Genomic DNA, 13,822 nt, shown 5'->3' with positions numbered 1-13,822 from the left:
TCTCTCTCTCTCTCTCTCTCTCTCTCTCTCTCTCTCTCTCTCTCTCTGTGTGTGTGTGTGTGTGTGTGTGTGTGCTTATATGAGCACTGCATGCATGAATAATTTTTCTTATTTGTAGTGTGTGTGTGTGTGTGTGTGTGTGTGTGTGTGTGTGTGTGTGTGTGTGCGTGCTTACATGAGTACAAGTGCCTGAGGAAGCTAAAGAAGTCATGTTCCTGGATCTAGAGTTCTAGGAAGTTGTGAACCACGTGACACACATACTTAGGAAGCTGATTCGTGTCCCCTGACAGCAGTGAGAGCTCGTAACCCACTGAGCCATAGCTCCAGCTTGCTAGGATTTTCCCTTCTAATCTTTAATTTTACACATGTATAAAGTATCTTGATCCTGTCTACTTCCAGCTCCTTCCAGCCCACCCCGGACAGACTCTAACACCAGCCCTTACCACGCCCTCCTCCCTTACTTTCTGTTACCCACCTGGTTAGTTAGTGCTGCTTGCCTGCCAGGATATTGACTGCTCTTGTGCAGGTGTTCACAGATGCAGTGACTTTGTGGGTGCAGCAGCTGCGTGGCGTATTCTGCAGCTCTCCTCCACATCCTCCAGCTCTTGTATTCTTTCTGCATTCTCTCCTGTGTTGTCCCCTGCGCCGTGCAGCAGCTGACACACATGTCTCCCTTAGGGCTGAATACGCAGCAAGCATGTATTTTTTAGCAATTTGGCCAGTCAGAATTCTCGGTATTAACTGCCCACTGCAGAAGTAGCATCCCTGACCAAGCTTGTGTGTGCTCTTCCCTCCTTGCTGGTGTGAGTGTGCCCTGAGAGTGCTGGGGTGTGGTGTGGGTAGGTTCTCCTGCACCCCACCCTCCACTTGGCACCCTGGAACAGTCTTGTGCTTCATTACAACTGCCATCCAGAGATGGCGTTGAGGATAAATCTCTACAGCTCTGTTGTTCTCAAGTTTAGTATTTGACTCAGAACTTTTACTAAATTGCAAAAGCTTGCATGTATTATACACATGGTCATGTTCATGTACATGTATAGAGACCGCAGATTGACATCAGGTACCTCCCTCAGTCACTCCCCATCTCTCTTTTTTTCTCTCTTATTTTTGAGGCAGGTCTCCCCTGAGCCTAGAGGTTATAGACTCATCTACACTGGCTGATCCTCCCAGTGCCGTGCTTATAAATAGAGCCACTTTGCTTTTTATGTGGGTGCTGGGGTGTAGCCAATTCTATGACTCTGGGGCGAGTGCTTTACTGCCTGAACCACCTCCTTGGCCCACAATTCTGTTTTTGAAAAAAGCTTTTTAGGAGACTGCGTGTGTAGCACATTTCCTGTAGGCACAGTTTATAGTGCTTGCGGCAGTGAGATCACTAAGCACCGTCAAATGCTCCAGCACATCACTCTCTTCCATCTTCATCCCAACCACTGCTCCATCCTGTAGGCGCTGATGCTGTTCTTTTGCAGATGAAAGAACTGAGGCTTAGAATTTAGGTTCTTGCTGGAACGTTTAGTGCTTTTAAGGACTGGGCTTGCGGGTGTTTGTCTGAGTCACTGCGCTCCATGGCCTGTCTCTCTCTTACTGTAAAAGGCTCTGTGGGTGTTATTTGCAGTGGCCCTAGCTTTTTCCCAGGAGAGATATATTACCATGTATAAGAAAATTGAGGGCTGGGGAGATAGCTCCTTGGAAGCAGGAGGTACTGAATTTAATTCCTGAATAAACATTTTAAAAGGTAGGTTGTAATACCAGCCCTGGGGATGTTGAGGCAGGCAGGTCCCTAGGGCTCCCAGGCTACCCAGCTTAGGTTACTAGGTCAGCTTAGGACAGTGAGAGACTCTCTCCAAACAAAGGGTGGACAGCACCTGAGGAAGAGCAGCTTTGGCTTCTTCTCCCCTCCCTCCCCACCATGCATGCATGCACCTATGCACCTGCTCATGCATGGACACACAAAGACATAGACACACACTATGAAAAGCGATTCTGTACTAATTCATGCCTGGCAGTGATAGGCAGTTGTTTGATAAGGGAGATTTGTGTGTCCAGTGTGTTTGGTCCTTAATAGAGCTGGTTGAATGCCTGTGTTCTCTCTTGCAGGATGATGACTTCGTAAAGAGAAAAGACAAGGCCATCAAGACCGTTGTTGACCTCTCAGTAAGTCCCCTTGCCCGTGTGCCTCTGTCCCAGCACTGCATGGCCTCCAAATATCCCCTGTAGAAGTCACACGTCACTCAGGAGCTGACAGCTAAGGATGTGTGTTAGTGTCCCTGCCAGCTTTACACACTCACACCGGGACACAGGCACCCACTGGCATGCTCCAAGTCCTTAGTTCCAGTTTTAAGGGAGAACAGCTGGAGTGCACAGCCTCCTTACACCAGTGGCAGAAGTAACAACAGCTCTAGAGGACAGACGATGAACTGGAGGTGGTGAGTGGGCCTCCCTGCCCCGCCCCCTCCCTGCCCCGCCCCTTCCCACGATGGCTTTGGGAAGACAAAGTCGCTTTGAGCTTACACAGGAAAGTCACCATATGTGGTACATTTTGATCCCTGGAGTCTTACACATGACCCACTTCCAGTGGGGGTGGGAGCTTTGTGAAGATGCTCCGAGCCAGAGTGGGAGACTAAAGCCTCTGGCCTGGAGGTGGAATGAATAGAGCCTCTACGCCCGGTGCGCAGTCTGTCTTCTAGAAGCAGCGTCCAGTGCACTGCGCATCTGATTTGTGGTGTCATTGTGTTGTAGCACGTCCAGCATTCTGCTCGATCTCATTTGCAGGGATTCGACCGTGGGTCAGAGGATGAGCATGGGTGTTAGTTCCCACCTCTCACCTTGTTTAAGGCAGGGTATTTTTGTTGGTTTTTGGCTGTTTACAACAGGCCCCAAGAGTTTCTGGTGATTCTCCTGTTGCCACTGTCTGTCTCTCTGTAGAAGAGCTAAGAAGAAACATTTTCAAATTAAGCTGGATGGTAGTGGCACACACCTTTAATCCCAGAGGCAGAGGCAGGTAGAGCTCAGTGATGTCAAGGCCAGCCTGGTCTTCAAAGTGAATTCCAGGACAGTCAGTGCTATTACACAGAGAAATCCAGTCTCAAAAAAACAATAATAATAATTCATCCTGCTTAATATCAAATGTGTGTTTGGTGAAGATGACAGAGGGTTGTGTTGTAAATTTAGAAGCTGAGTTTGTTTGGCTTCTTCAGCTTTGTGAACTTACTAGGGAATCTTTTCAGAAAAACAGTCCTGGACTTAAACCTATGTTGCCCCAAAATGATGGCACTGAAAAGAACACGTCACGTTTTGTTTTTAAGTCAGGGTTTTACTGTGGACGCCTTGATTTCCTTGACATTGAGGTGGTCTTACTGCTTCAACTTTCCAAGTGCCAGGATCACAGGTGTGCACCACCATACCCAACTTAGTTACAGTTTGGTACAGACTCATGGAGCCTGGAGGTAGCACCTGTTCTGGATCCATGAGAGGAAGGTATTTTCCTTAGGAGAGCTCTGCTCATGGAGAAGATGGACATGGGATGAGGTTAGGGCTGTGTCTGGAAGAGCATGTACAAATGAGTACCATCTGCCTGCCTGCCTGCCTGCCTGCCTGCCTGCCTGCCTGCCTGCCTGTCTGTCTGTCAGCACTCCATCACTTAGTATCCAGGGGCTTTGATTTGTTTGTGTGTCTCAGCATCTCTGTCACTTAGTATCCAGGGACTTTGATCTGTTTGTCTGTCTGTCCGTCTGTCTCAGCGTCTCTGTCACTTAGTATCCAGAGGCTTTGAGCTGTCTGTCTTTCTGTCTCAGCATCTCTGTCACTTAGTATCCAGAGGCTTTGTTTGAGCTGTCTTTCTGTCTCAGCATCTCCATCACTTAGTATTTGATTTGTTTAGTATTAGGATTTGATTTGTTTGCTGTTTCAATGTGAAAAAGTATAAGTAGAGTGGTCGTAAGTGAGTTACAGCTGTTTGCTTGAGGGATAGTTTGTGAGCACCTGTGGTGCCCTGGAGGCTGGGAAATGGTTTACCCATAGCCCCTACACTGTGTCTGTTAGAGATGCTGTGATGGTCAGCTTGACCCAATCTAGAATTGCCTAGGAAGACAATCTCGATGGAGGGTTGTCTAGAACAGGTTGGCCTATGGGGAAGCCGTCTTCATTGTTAATTGCTGTGGGAAGACCCAGCCCGCTGTGAGCGACGCCATTCTGTAGATGGGTTTCTGGACTATGGAAGCCTGGAGAAATCGAGCTGAGGACCAGCAAGCAAGCGAGGAGCAGCATGCATTTCTCTCTGACAGTGGATGTGGTGTGACCAGCTGTCCCACGCCTGCCTTGACTTCCCTGCTGTAACCTAGAATTATGAGCTACAACTCCTCCCTCTCCTAAGCGCTTTTTGTCAGCGTATTCCATTCCAGCAACAGGAAGGACACTAGAACAGTTGTTAGGGCTGTGGGAATGAGTGATTTAAGGTCAGCGGAGGCAGCTTCCCTCGAGCTGGGTGTGTTGTGACCCACTGGAGCCTTTGAATGTAGAACCCAGGATTGGTTGTGATGCTTTATGTCTCTGGATTCCAGTGAAGAAGTTGTCCCTGGCAATTGTAAGGGCAGCGCTCACAGGTTTGACATTCAGTGGTGATCTCCCTGCCCTGCCATTTCAGATGTGAGCCTAGGGGTGTCTCTGTGACAGATGGAAGCAGCTGTAACCATCCCTGCGAGGAAAGCTGCCATCTTTGTTTCAAGGGTCACCTTAACTTTTCTTACCTGTCCTTATCACTTGCCAAGGCAAAATGTCAGAGCCTGCAAGGAGAGATGATCAGAGTGAGGGGGAGAAGTACCTAAAGAGTCCCATTCGGTATCATTTTGTCTCTATCTCTTAATGCCTTGTTAGCCACGGGCAGGTTGTTTAAACTCGGGACCAGTGAGATGGCTCTGTGATAAGGACACTAAGCTAACCACCCGAACTAGAGTCCCATACCCTGAATCCGTGGTGGAAGGAGAGAACTGACCCCCACAGTTTGTCCTCTGACCTCTTCATGTGCACCATGGCACATGTATGTTCCCTCCCCAGCCATGCACACAAGATAAATAGTGTAATAAAAGTGTAGACTCTGCAGGTTTGTCTCTAACAGAAAACTAGAACGGTGGGCAGAGCTATAGAGAAGCCAGTGCTGGCCTGGCAGGTGTTTATAGCAAAACAGTCTGGCAGGAGAAATGACTCAATGGGAAGTGCTCTCTAGAGCCCACATGGAAAGACAGGTGTGGTGACATGAGCTTGACATCCAGTTGGCAGGGGCAAGGACAGGAGGACCCTGGCACTGCTGGAAGACAGCCTTGCTGTGCATTTTGGTAAAAGTGCGAGACCCTGTCTCATACAACCCCCCACCAGTTGTCTTTGACCTCCACCTCCAGGTTGTGGCATATGCCTGCATCTGGGTGCATCCAGGCATTTGCACACATGCTAAATAAACAAACAAATAAAATGTCATTTAAAACAACAACCAAACAAGGTAGGAAGTGACAGAGGGGAACTCCCAGGACTGCCCTGGAGCCTCCACAGTCATGAGCACCCGAAACACACATGTACAGAAAGAAAAAAGAGTAAGTTGATTCTGTATAAACTTTAAAAAAATGTTTTGCTTTCTTTATGGTATATGTATATATGTGTGGGTACCCACGTGCAGTGGGGTGCTCCTTCCACCATGTGGGTCCCAGCGACTAGACCACAGTCTTAAGGCTCAGTGGTAATGACTTTTACCCCCCTGAACGCCGTGGCTGGCTCTGTGTAACTTTTTAAAAGTGAACATAGTCATATGTCAGACAGTATTGTTTGTTGCTGTCAGACTTGGATTGACACAATCATGTTAACAGTGAATGGGACACAGGCATATCCTATAAACCTAGTTCACCTCACTCTGCAGCTGGGAACCTGTCTGAGGCCTGTTGAAGGGAACTGCCTCTCTTGCCGTCACAGAGGCCATTAGTGGCAGAGACGGGAGAAGATGCCTTTCTCTCGGAAGATGGATTTAGCAGTAGCTCTTTAGAGTAGGCATGTACACTAAGTCTTGTGAGAAGATCAGCTGGGGAGGCGGCCTGTGGGCGCTCGAGTGACTAGCACGTGCCAGTTAATAGAAAAGCCTTGAGATTAGAAGCCCTAATGCCTGGGGGCTAGTGCTGTCCTAGACTAATGCTGTACTAATCCTAACGTTATTGTAGGCTAATTCTGTCTTAGGCTAATGCCAACCCAGGCCCAATGCTAACCTAGGTTAATGTTTTCCTAATGGTGTCCTGGAGAACCTATCCAAGGCCCAATACTATCCTAGAATCTTAAACAAATTATTTCATTTATGGGTTTGTTTTGTTCTGTTTTTTCACTGAGATAGGATCTCGTGTTCCCCCGCCCCGAACTGCCCTTGGCATCACTATGTAACTGAGGATGACACTAAACATCTTTATTATTATTATTATTGATTTTTATTGAGCTCTACATTTTTCTCTGCTCCCTTCCCTGCCTCTCCCTCTCCCCTTCAACCTTCCCCCAAGGTCCCCAAGCTCCCAATTTACTCAGGAAATATTGGGTTTTTTCTACTTCCCATGTAGATTAGATCTATGTAAGTCTTTCTTGGTGCCCTCATTGTTGTCTAAGTTCTCTGGGATTGTGTAGACTGGTTTTCTTTGCTTTATGTCTAAAAACCACCTATGAGTGAGTACATGTGATAATTGTCTTTCTGGGTCTGGGTTACCTCACTCAAAATAATGTTTTCTAGCTCTATCCATTTTCCTGCAAATTTCAAGATGTCGTTATTTTTTCTGCTGTGTAGTACTCCATTGTGTAAATGTACCACATTTTCCTTATCCATTCTTCAGTTGAGGGGCATTTAGGTTGTTTCCAGGTTCTGGCTGTGACAAACAAAGCTGCTATGAACACAGTTGAGCACATGCCCTTGTGGCATGATTGAGCATCCTTTTGGTATATACCCATAGTGATATTGCTGGGTCTTGACGAAGGTTGTTTCCTAATTTTCTGAGAAATTGCCACACTGACATCCAAAGGGGTTGTACCAGCTTGCACTTCCACCAGCAATGCAGGAGTGTTCCCCTTACCCCATAACCTCTCCAGCATAAGTTGTCATCGGTGTTTTTGATCTTGGCCATTCTTACAGGTGTAAGATGGAATCTCAGAGTTGTTTTGATTTGCATTTCTCTGATGACTAAGGATGTTGAACATTTCCTTAAGTGTCTTTCAGCCATTTTAAATTCCCCTGTTGAGAGTTCTCTGTTTAGGTCTGTACTCCATTTTTTTTTATTGGATTATGTGTTCTTTTGGTGACCAATTTCTTGAGTTCTTTATATATTTTGGAGATCAGACCTCCATCTGTTGTGAGGTTAGGCTGTCGTTTTTTCTTGTTGACCATGTTCTTTGCTTTACAAAAGCTTTTCAGTTTCAGAAAGTTAATTGTTTCCCTCGGTGTCTGTGCTGCTGGGGTTCTATTCAGGAAGTGGTCTCCTGTGCCAATGCGTTCAAGTGTACTTCCCACTTTCTCCTCTATAAGGTTCAACACTGAACTTCTGATTCACTTCCTCTGCCCTGGGCAACTCAGTTATAGGCATGTGCTCCCGCAGTCCATTCATGAAGTTCTGAGGATAGAACTCAGGGCTTCGCGAGTGCCAGGCAGGCACTCTAGCAACTGAGCTGCATCTCCAGTCCCTGCTTCTTTAGTATTAAATTGAAAATAATACTGTATACTCTGCCTCTGCCTCCTAGTGGTGTCAAAGGTGAGATGCATGTAAAGCCATCAGCCTGCTGTCACTTTACAGAGCAAGCTGTCCCTTGGCTCTGGGTTTGCCTGTGCTATTGTTTTGAAGTCTTTTCTTTAGCGGAATCCAATTTCCTGTCTTGAGTCATTGGCTCTCTCAGTGGTAACTGAGGAGAATAGCAGGTAAGCTTAATTATGCAGTGCTATTATAACAGGAGAACGTGGCAGAAATTAAATTATATGCAGTCACTGTGTCGGGTTTGTTCTGGTTTTCATTTCTGTATAAGTCTGGTTGGTGTTATTTGTAGTTTGATATTTGTGTGGACACTGGGGCAAACTAGGGGGTATTTGTGGCAGAACCTTAGGAGAACAGCCCTCAAGCATCAGGCTGGATATTTTCTGCAAAAACTGAGATGGGTCGGTGATGGCTTAGTGGGTAAAGGGTCTTGCTGCCAAACCTGAGTTCCAGCCCTATAGAGAGAACCGACTCCCTCAAGTTAACCTCTGACCTCTACATGCGCAAGCATGAGCACACACACAGTGAATAAAAGTTGAGGTTATGTGTGTGTGACAGACACTCAGAACTTTTCATAAAGAAACATAAACTGAAGCCCGGTAAGCTAGATTATCTCAAGGGAACAGTTCTAACTGGAGTCAAGTGCTAATTTAAAGGGGCTGTCCAAGTGCTGATCTTGGGGTTGGCTAGGGACAATCATGTACTGGCGCAGTGTCCACCCGTCCACACACAGAGCCCCAGGTAATGTTCCTGAACGACTGCTGACCGCCATCTCAGCAGTCAGGAAGGACATTTATTGGCGTAAAATGACAAATCAGGCCAGCAGGAGGAGGAGACTAGTGGTTATTGAACATGTTCTGTTCACGTTCACACATATTGTCATGTTCACACACATGCGCACACATCGTCCCACAATCTTGTTCAAGATAGATGCCGTATAGATATATATGCACATGTGCATATATGTGCACATTCAACCAGAAGGTATGCCATATAAAATAGCTCTCTAGTTACCATACTGTATGTTTACAGCTAAGACAGCTCGAGCCAGGCATGTACCTGTAGTCCCACTGCTCTGGAGGCTGGAGCAAGAGAATTTCTTAAGACAGGGAGTTTGAAGCCAGCCTTAATCCTAAAAGGGGGGAAATAAAAAAAAAAAAAAAAACTCTAGTAATTTTTAAAGTCAGCAAAAAATTACAGGGCATTTTTGTCTTCTTCAGCTTTTAGTTAGTTAAGTTTAAGAACACCTTTGTTTACAGGTGTGGCCCACTAGAGGGTTTGTCCCTGTGACAAAATCTCTGAACAGAAAGAAACTTTGACATATAAGGGTTTATTTTGGTTTACAGTTGCAAAGAGATGGAGTCCATCATGGTGGGGAAGTCACAGCAGCCAGGAAACAGATTGGTCCTATTTCATCCACACACAAAGCAGAGAGAGAACAGGAAGTAGGGTTACGCTCAGATGCACCCCATCACATACTTCTTCCATCAAGGCTGCGCCTCCTGAAGGTCCCATAATCTTCCCAAACAGCTCAGCTGGGCCCGAGTGTTCAAACCCTCACACTTGTCGGGGACAGTTTACATTCAAACCACAACAACCATTTTACATTTTCAGTGCTAGATCCTGAAAGAATTGAAGTCTCCTTCACTGTAGAGACCTTTAGGACGTTTGGTGTGTGCACAGGTCTGATGGTGTTCTGGTTTGTGGCTGGCACTGTGGAAGGTCAGCCATTCAGTGCCTGTTCCCATGGAAAGCCGTGTTGAGAAGTACAGAGGAGACATAAGCCCTTTATTTCACAACAAGGCAGCATGATAAAGACACTGCTCTTTTTTATTCTTACCTTCTGTGCATTGGTGTTTTACCGCATGCATGTCTGTGTGAGGGTGTCAGATCCCCTGGAACTGGAGTTACAGTTATAAACTGCCAGGTGGGTGCTGGGAATTGAACACAGGTCCTCTAGAAGAGCAGCCAGTGCTCTTAACTGCTGAGCCATCACTTCAGCCCTAAGATATTGCTCTTCTAAAGTCATCCAGAAATTTAGTATAATTGTAAAAAAACAAAGAGTTTGCATAAGGATCTTAACAGGCTGGTGCTAGAATAAGAATAGGCAGGAATTTGGATAAAACAAAGTGGTGAAGGCAGGAAGCAAGATCATCAAACAAGAAGACTGAAGAGACCAGCAGGTCCAGTTATTACAGGGTCTGAAGGGGTACTACCTGAAAGAACATGGGAGAGAAAGGGAAAGAAGACCGAGCAGGTCTTCCTTTATTGAAGCAAGCTTTAGTCTTAAATACTCCTCAGTGAGGAACTCGGGCAGGGGGAACTGGGGAAGGGATTCGGCAGCTGGGCAGCTAAGCAGGGCAGTTGCATGGTCAGTGGCTAGAACACCTGCTGTTAGTGATAAGCAGCAAGCAATAAAGACACTCTGTGGTGTTTTCCAGAGCTTGAGTCTCCAAGGTTAGCATGTAATGTTCTGGTTAACTTCAAGTTTTCTGTCTCAAGAGTTTTTACTTCAAGGCCCTGTGAGAAAGGAGAAGCCTGAAATGGCTCCTGACATAGATGCGTTCTGTGGAGTCCAGTGCCTGTGTGTGTGCCGGGGGGCGGGGGGGGGCTCCATAGTTCAGAAGTCTAGACTTTCCAGTGAATAGTGCTGGGATCCTTTGTTTTCTATTCAAAGTAATATGGCTTCCTTCCTTTCACTGCACCAAAAAAAATTTTTAAGGTTAAACATAAGCTGTAATATGAATATACTTGGCGACATTAACAGAATGAGGTGTTTTGTTTCTATGTTTGCTTGTTTTGTTGTTCCTTGCTTAAGAAGTAAGCTGCATGCTGTAGTTTCCTTTCTGTTGTCACAATAAAGCACCCTAGCGGAAGGCGAGAGGGAGTTAGTTTATTTTAGTTTATTTGAGGGCGCCACTCCAGGTTGCAATCAGTCATTACAGAAGTCAAGGCAGGACCTTAAAAGCCACAGGCACTGCCAGACCACAGATTGAGATCATGTGCCCTTGGTCCTCAACAGCCTTTTCTGCTCATGCAGTGGTGCTCAGCTGGACTGAGGTTTTAAAGAACATTCCTCCTGGCCGTGACCACAGGCCGACCTGATCTAGACAGTTCTTTATGAGAGTCTCTTCTCAGGTGACTCTAGATTGCGTGGCATTGGCAATTAAAACAGTCACAGTATAAAATATGGAATTAAGGAAACACTGCTAAAATGACCTGAGCTTGGTCCCTCCACTCCCAAGTGCAAAAGGCAGATGTGGCAGGCAGTACGTGAGTCTGTGACTGCGTTCTGCAGCTGGAGGCAGGAGGATCAGAAGTTCCAGGCCATCCTCAGCTACAAAAGGAAGGAAGGAGAGAAAGAAAGAAAAGAAGAACACAAATAGTGCAAAGGCTGGTCTCGTCAGAGAACTTCCGCCCTGGCAGGGAGGCTTGTGGTCTGCTCGCAGGGGTGGAGGCAGCCCCAGCTTAGCTTCTCTCCTGAGCTTTCCTAAGCGTTGTGCTCTAGTTCCCTTTCTGTTGCTGTGATAAAGACAGCCTGACCAAAAAAAAAAAAAAAAAAAAAAAAAAAAAAAAAAAAAAAAAAAAAAATTAGGAGAGAAAGGGTTTCTTTGGCTTGAACTTCCAGGTTACAGTCCATTATTGCGGGGCACTCAAGGCAGGAACTGAAGGCAGGCAGTCACGGCACAGTCAGGAGCAGAGAGGATGAGTGCCCAGACACGTCGTGCTCGGCCTGCTTTCTCTCTCTTATGCAGTCTAAGGTTCCACCCAGGGAATGGTGATGCCCACCTGGAGGCTCAGTCTACCCACATGGATTAAAGCAAGCCAGCCAGTCCCCCAGACAGGCTCGCAGGCCAGCCTGACCTAGAGTCTCTGTGTCTGTGGCCCCTGATGTGAGCCAACCATTCTGTATTAAAGGTCTACTTCCCGAGTGACTGGAGGCACCAGCCACAGTCCTGGGAGCCTCTCACGCTCCATGCCTTGCCTTTCTCGTCTCCTCAGGACACCTACAAGCCCCGTCGCAAGTACAGACGGCAGCAGGGAGCGGAGGAGCTGCTGGACGAGGAGTCCCGAGTCCACTCCACGCTTTTGGAGTACGGCAGGTATGGAGAGGGTGCTGTTCCACACCTGTTTCATGACACTGTTTCCGAGTCAGGCTGGGGCCGGATTGTCACATAGTCAGAAGTGCTTGCCTTGCAGCAGGAGGAACTGAGTCTAGTCCCCAGAACCACACTTGTTACCCCACTGCTGAGGAGGTAGAGACAGGAAGATCCTGGGGCTCCCTGGCCGGCCAGCCTGAACTAAGACTACTGGGTGAGCTCCAAGCCAATGGGAGACCCTGCCTTGAAAACCAGGGTGGCCCATGTCCTGAGGAGCAAGGTTGTTCTCCAGCTTCTTCCCTGGACTAACAAACAAAGCAAACATAAAGGCCTTCTGAGTTTCTGTGCCAGCTCACTGGTTCTCTCCTTTCCCGGGACACCTTTGCTTTCTTAGCAAAGTCTGTCCTTCAGGAAGGGAGGAGGGACGGGGAGAGGAAGGGAAGGAGAATCGGACTAAAGGAGGAAGGAAGAGAGGGAGGGAGGAAGGGAAAGCCAGCAAGCTACGAATTCCTTTCTTCTCAGTTAAAATTGGACAGCTGCTGCTGAAACGGTGAGGCATGCTGATAGTCTGAGCACTCGGGAGGCCGAGGCAGGCAGGTCTCAGTGAGGCCAGCCTGATCTACAGAGTGGGTTTCAGACTAGCCGAGGCTATGTAGTACACACACACACACACACACACACACACACACACACACACACACACACACACACACAGCTGTGACTTTCAGGTTGAAGTTTTCTGTGCCTGGCCTTTCTAGTTCTCTGAAAACGGATGTTGTTGTTCATGGGCTCTGGCCTCCTTGGGGAATTGGTGGCGCTGAGAGCAGGGCTCGCATGCGTTTCCTGGCCCTGCTTTTAAACAGTCCACAGAGCACCTGCAGTGGTCCCCTTGGGCCCTACAGAAATCCTCTTGGTTTGGGGCAAAGATTGCTCTGACTAGAAAAAGGAAAACTTTAATAATAAGCTTTATTACGTCTTAAAATTATTTTGTTCTTCAGAAAGGGTTTTACTTTTACATCCTCACTTTTAAAAACAAGCAAGAACAGGCTTCCCTTTGAATACTTTGCTCAGCACTGGATGTTAACCTTCCCTTATGACCTACATTCTCTACCCAGGGTGACCAATCCCTTGATGTGAGTATGTGCCCTGTGCTTCCTGCCTGTGTGTGGCAGAGTGTGCCTGCCTTGTTGTGTGGCTGACACTAACTCTTTCTCATGGGCATCTCCCTGAGTGTCTCATGGCCCCCTCCTCTGGGAAACAGTGGTAAACAAGAGGAAATGAGACTTACTGTTCCAGCTTTTCAAGGGAAGGCTGTGCTTATTGTTACTGTTATTATGGGGGGAGGGGGGCAGGGAACAGCTTACAGGAGTCAGCTCTCACCTTCTACCTCTATGTGGACATGACAAGCGCCTTCCACCTCTATGTGGACTCTAGGAGTTGAACTCGGGTCTTCAGGCTTGCATGACAAGCGCCTTTACCCACTGAGCCATCTCGCCTGTCTCTCATGCTGTGCTGTTTGGTTTTGTTTATTTGCTTGTTTTGAGGTGGTAGTCTGAGGTCAAGTCTCTTTCCTTCCCACAGTTGAAACTCGTGTGTTTCAAAAGCCACTGGGTTCACTCTGGTCCCAGTCCTGTGTGGTGGCCATTCTCCCAACTCATCATTTGCTGCTGGGAATTGAATGTGTTTTTCAGTTCAGGGGCTGTTCAGACAAGGGACATAATTTTGAGAGGGGGCAGGAACTGTACAAAATTAAACTACACAGCCCCTTGTTAAAAATGATTAGTTAAAGCCTGGAAAGATGGCTCGTTAAAGAAAGCGCTCGCTTTACCGTTGTGAGGACTACACTTCAGCTCCCAGGACCACAGTAAAGAGCTGCACATGGTAGCATCCCTTGTACTTTCAGGGCTAGACAGGCAGCAGTAGAAACATCCCCGGGCTCGCTGTGGCCAGCCTAGTCTAATGGATGCGTCC

At 47.2% G+C, this 13,822-nt stretch overlaps 1 protein-coding gene across 2 annotated transcripts in view; it reads left to right on the top strand.

The window, feature by feature from the left end:
* Window positions 1-13,822, top strand: part of Ccdc93 (coiled-coil domain containing 93) — a 70,746-nt gene that overhangs the window by 15,117 nt on the left and 41,807 nt on the right. For both annotated transcript variants that reach the window (XM_026779735.1, XM_005348252.2), the window contains exons 6-7: window positions 2,095-2,151; window positions 11,754-11,854. In XM_026779735.1, the coding sequence (XP_026635536.1) occupies window positions 2,095-2,151; window positions 11,754-11,854 (158 nt within the window). The remainder of the gene's footprint in view (window positions 1-2,094; window positions 2,152-11,753; window positions 11,855-13,822) is intronic.

This window comes from Microtus ochrogaster, chromosome 6, assembly GCF_000317375.1.
Source record: "Microtus ochrogaster isolate Prairie Vole_2 chromosome 6, MicOch1.0, whole genome shotgun sequence".
Lineage (NCBI taxonomy): Eukaryota > Metazoa > Chordata > Mammalia > Rodentia > Cricetidae > Microtus > Microtus ochrogaster.
Note: the sequence above shows the minus strand (reverse complement) of the source record. Positions and strands in the feature narration are given on the sequence as shown.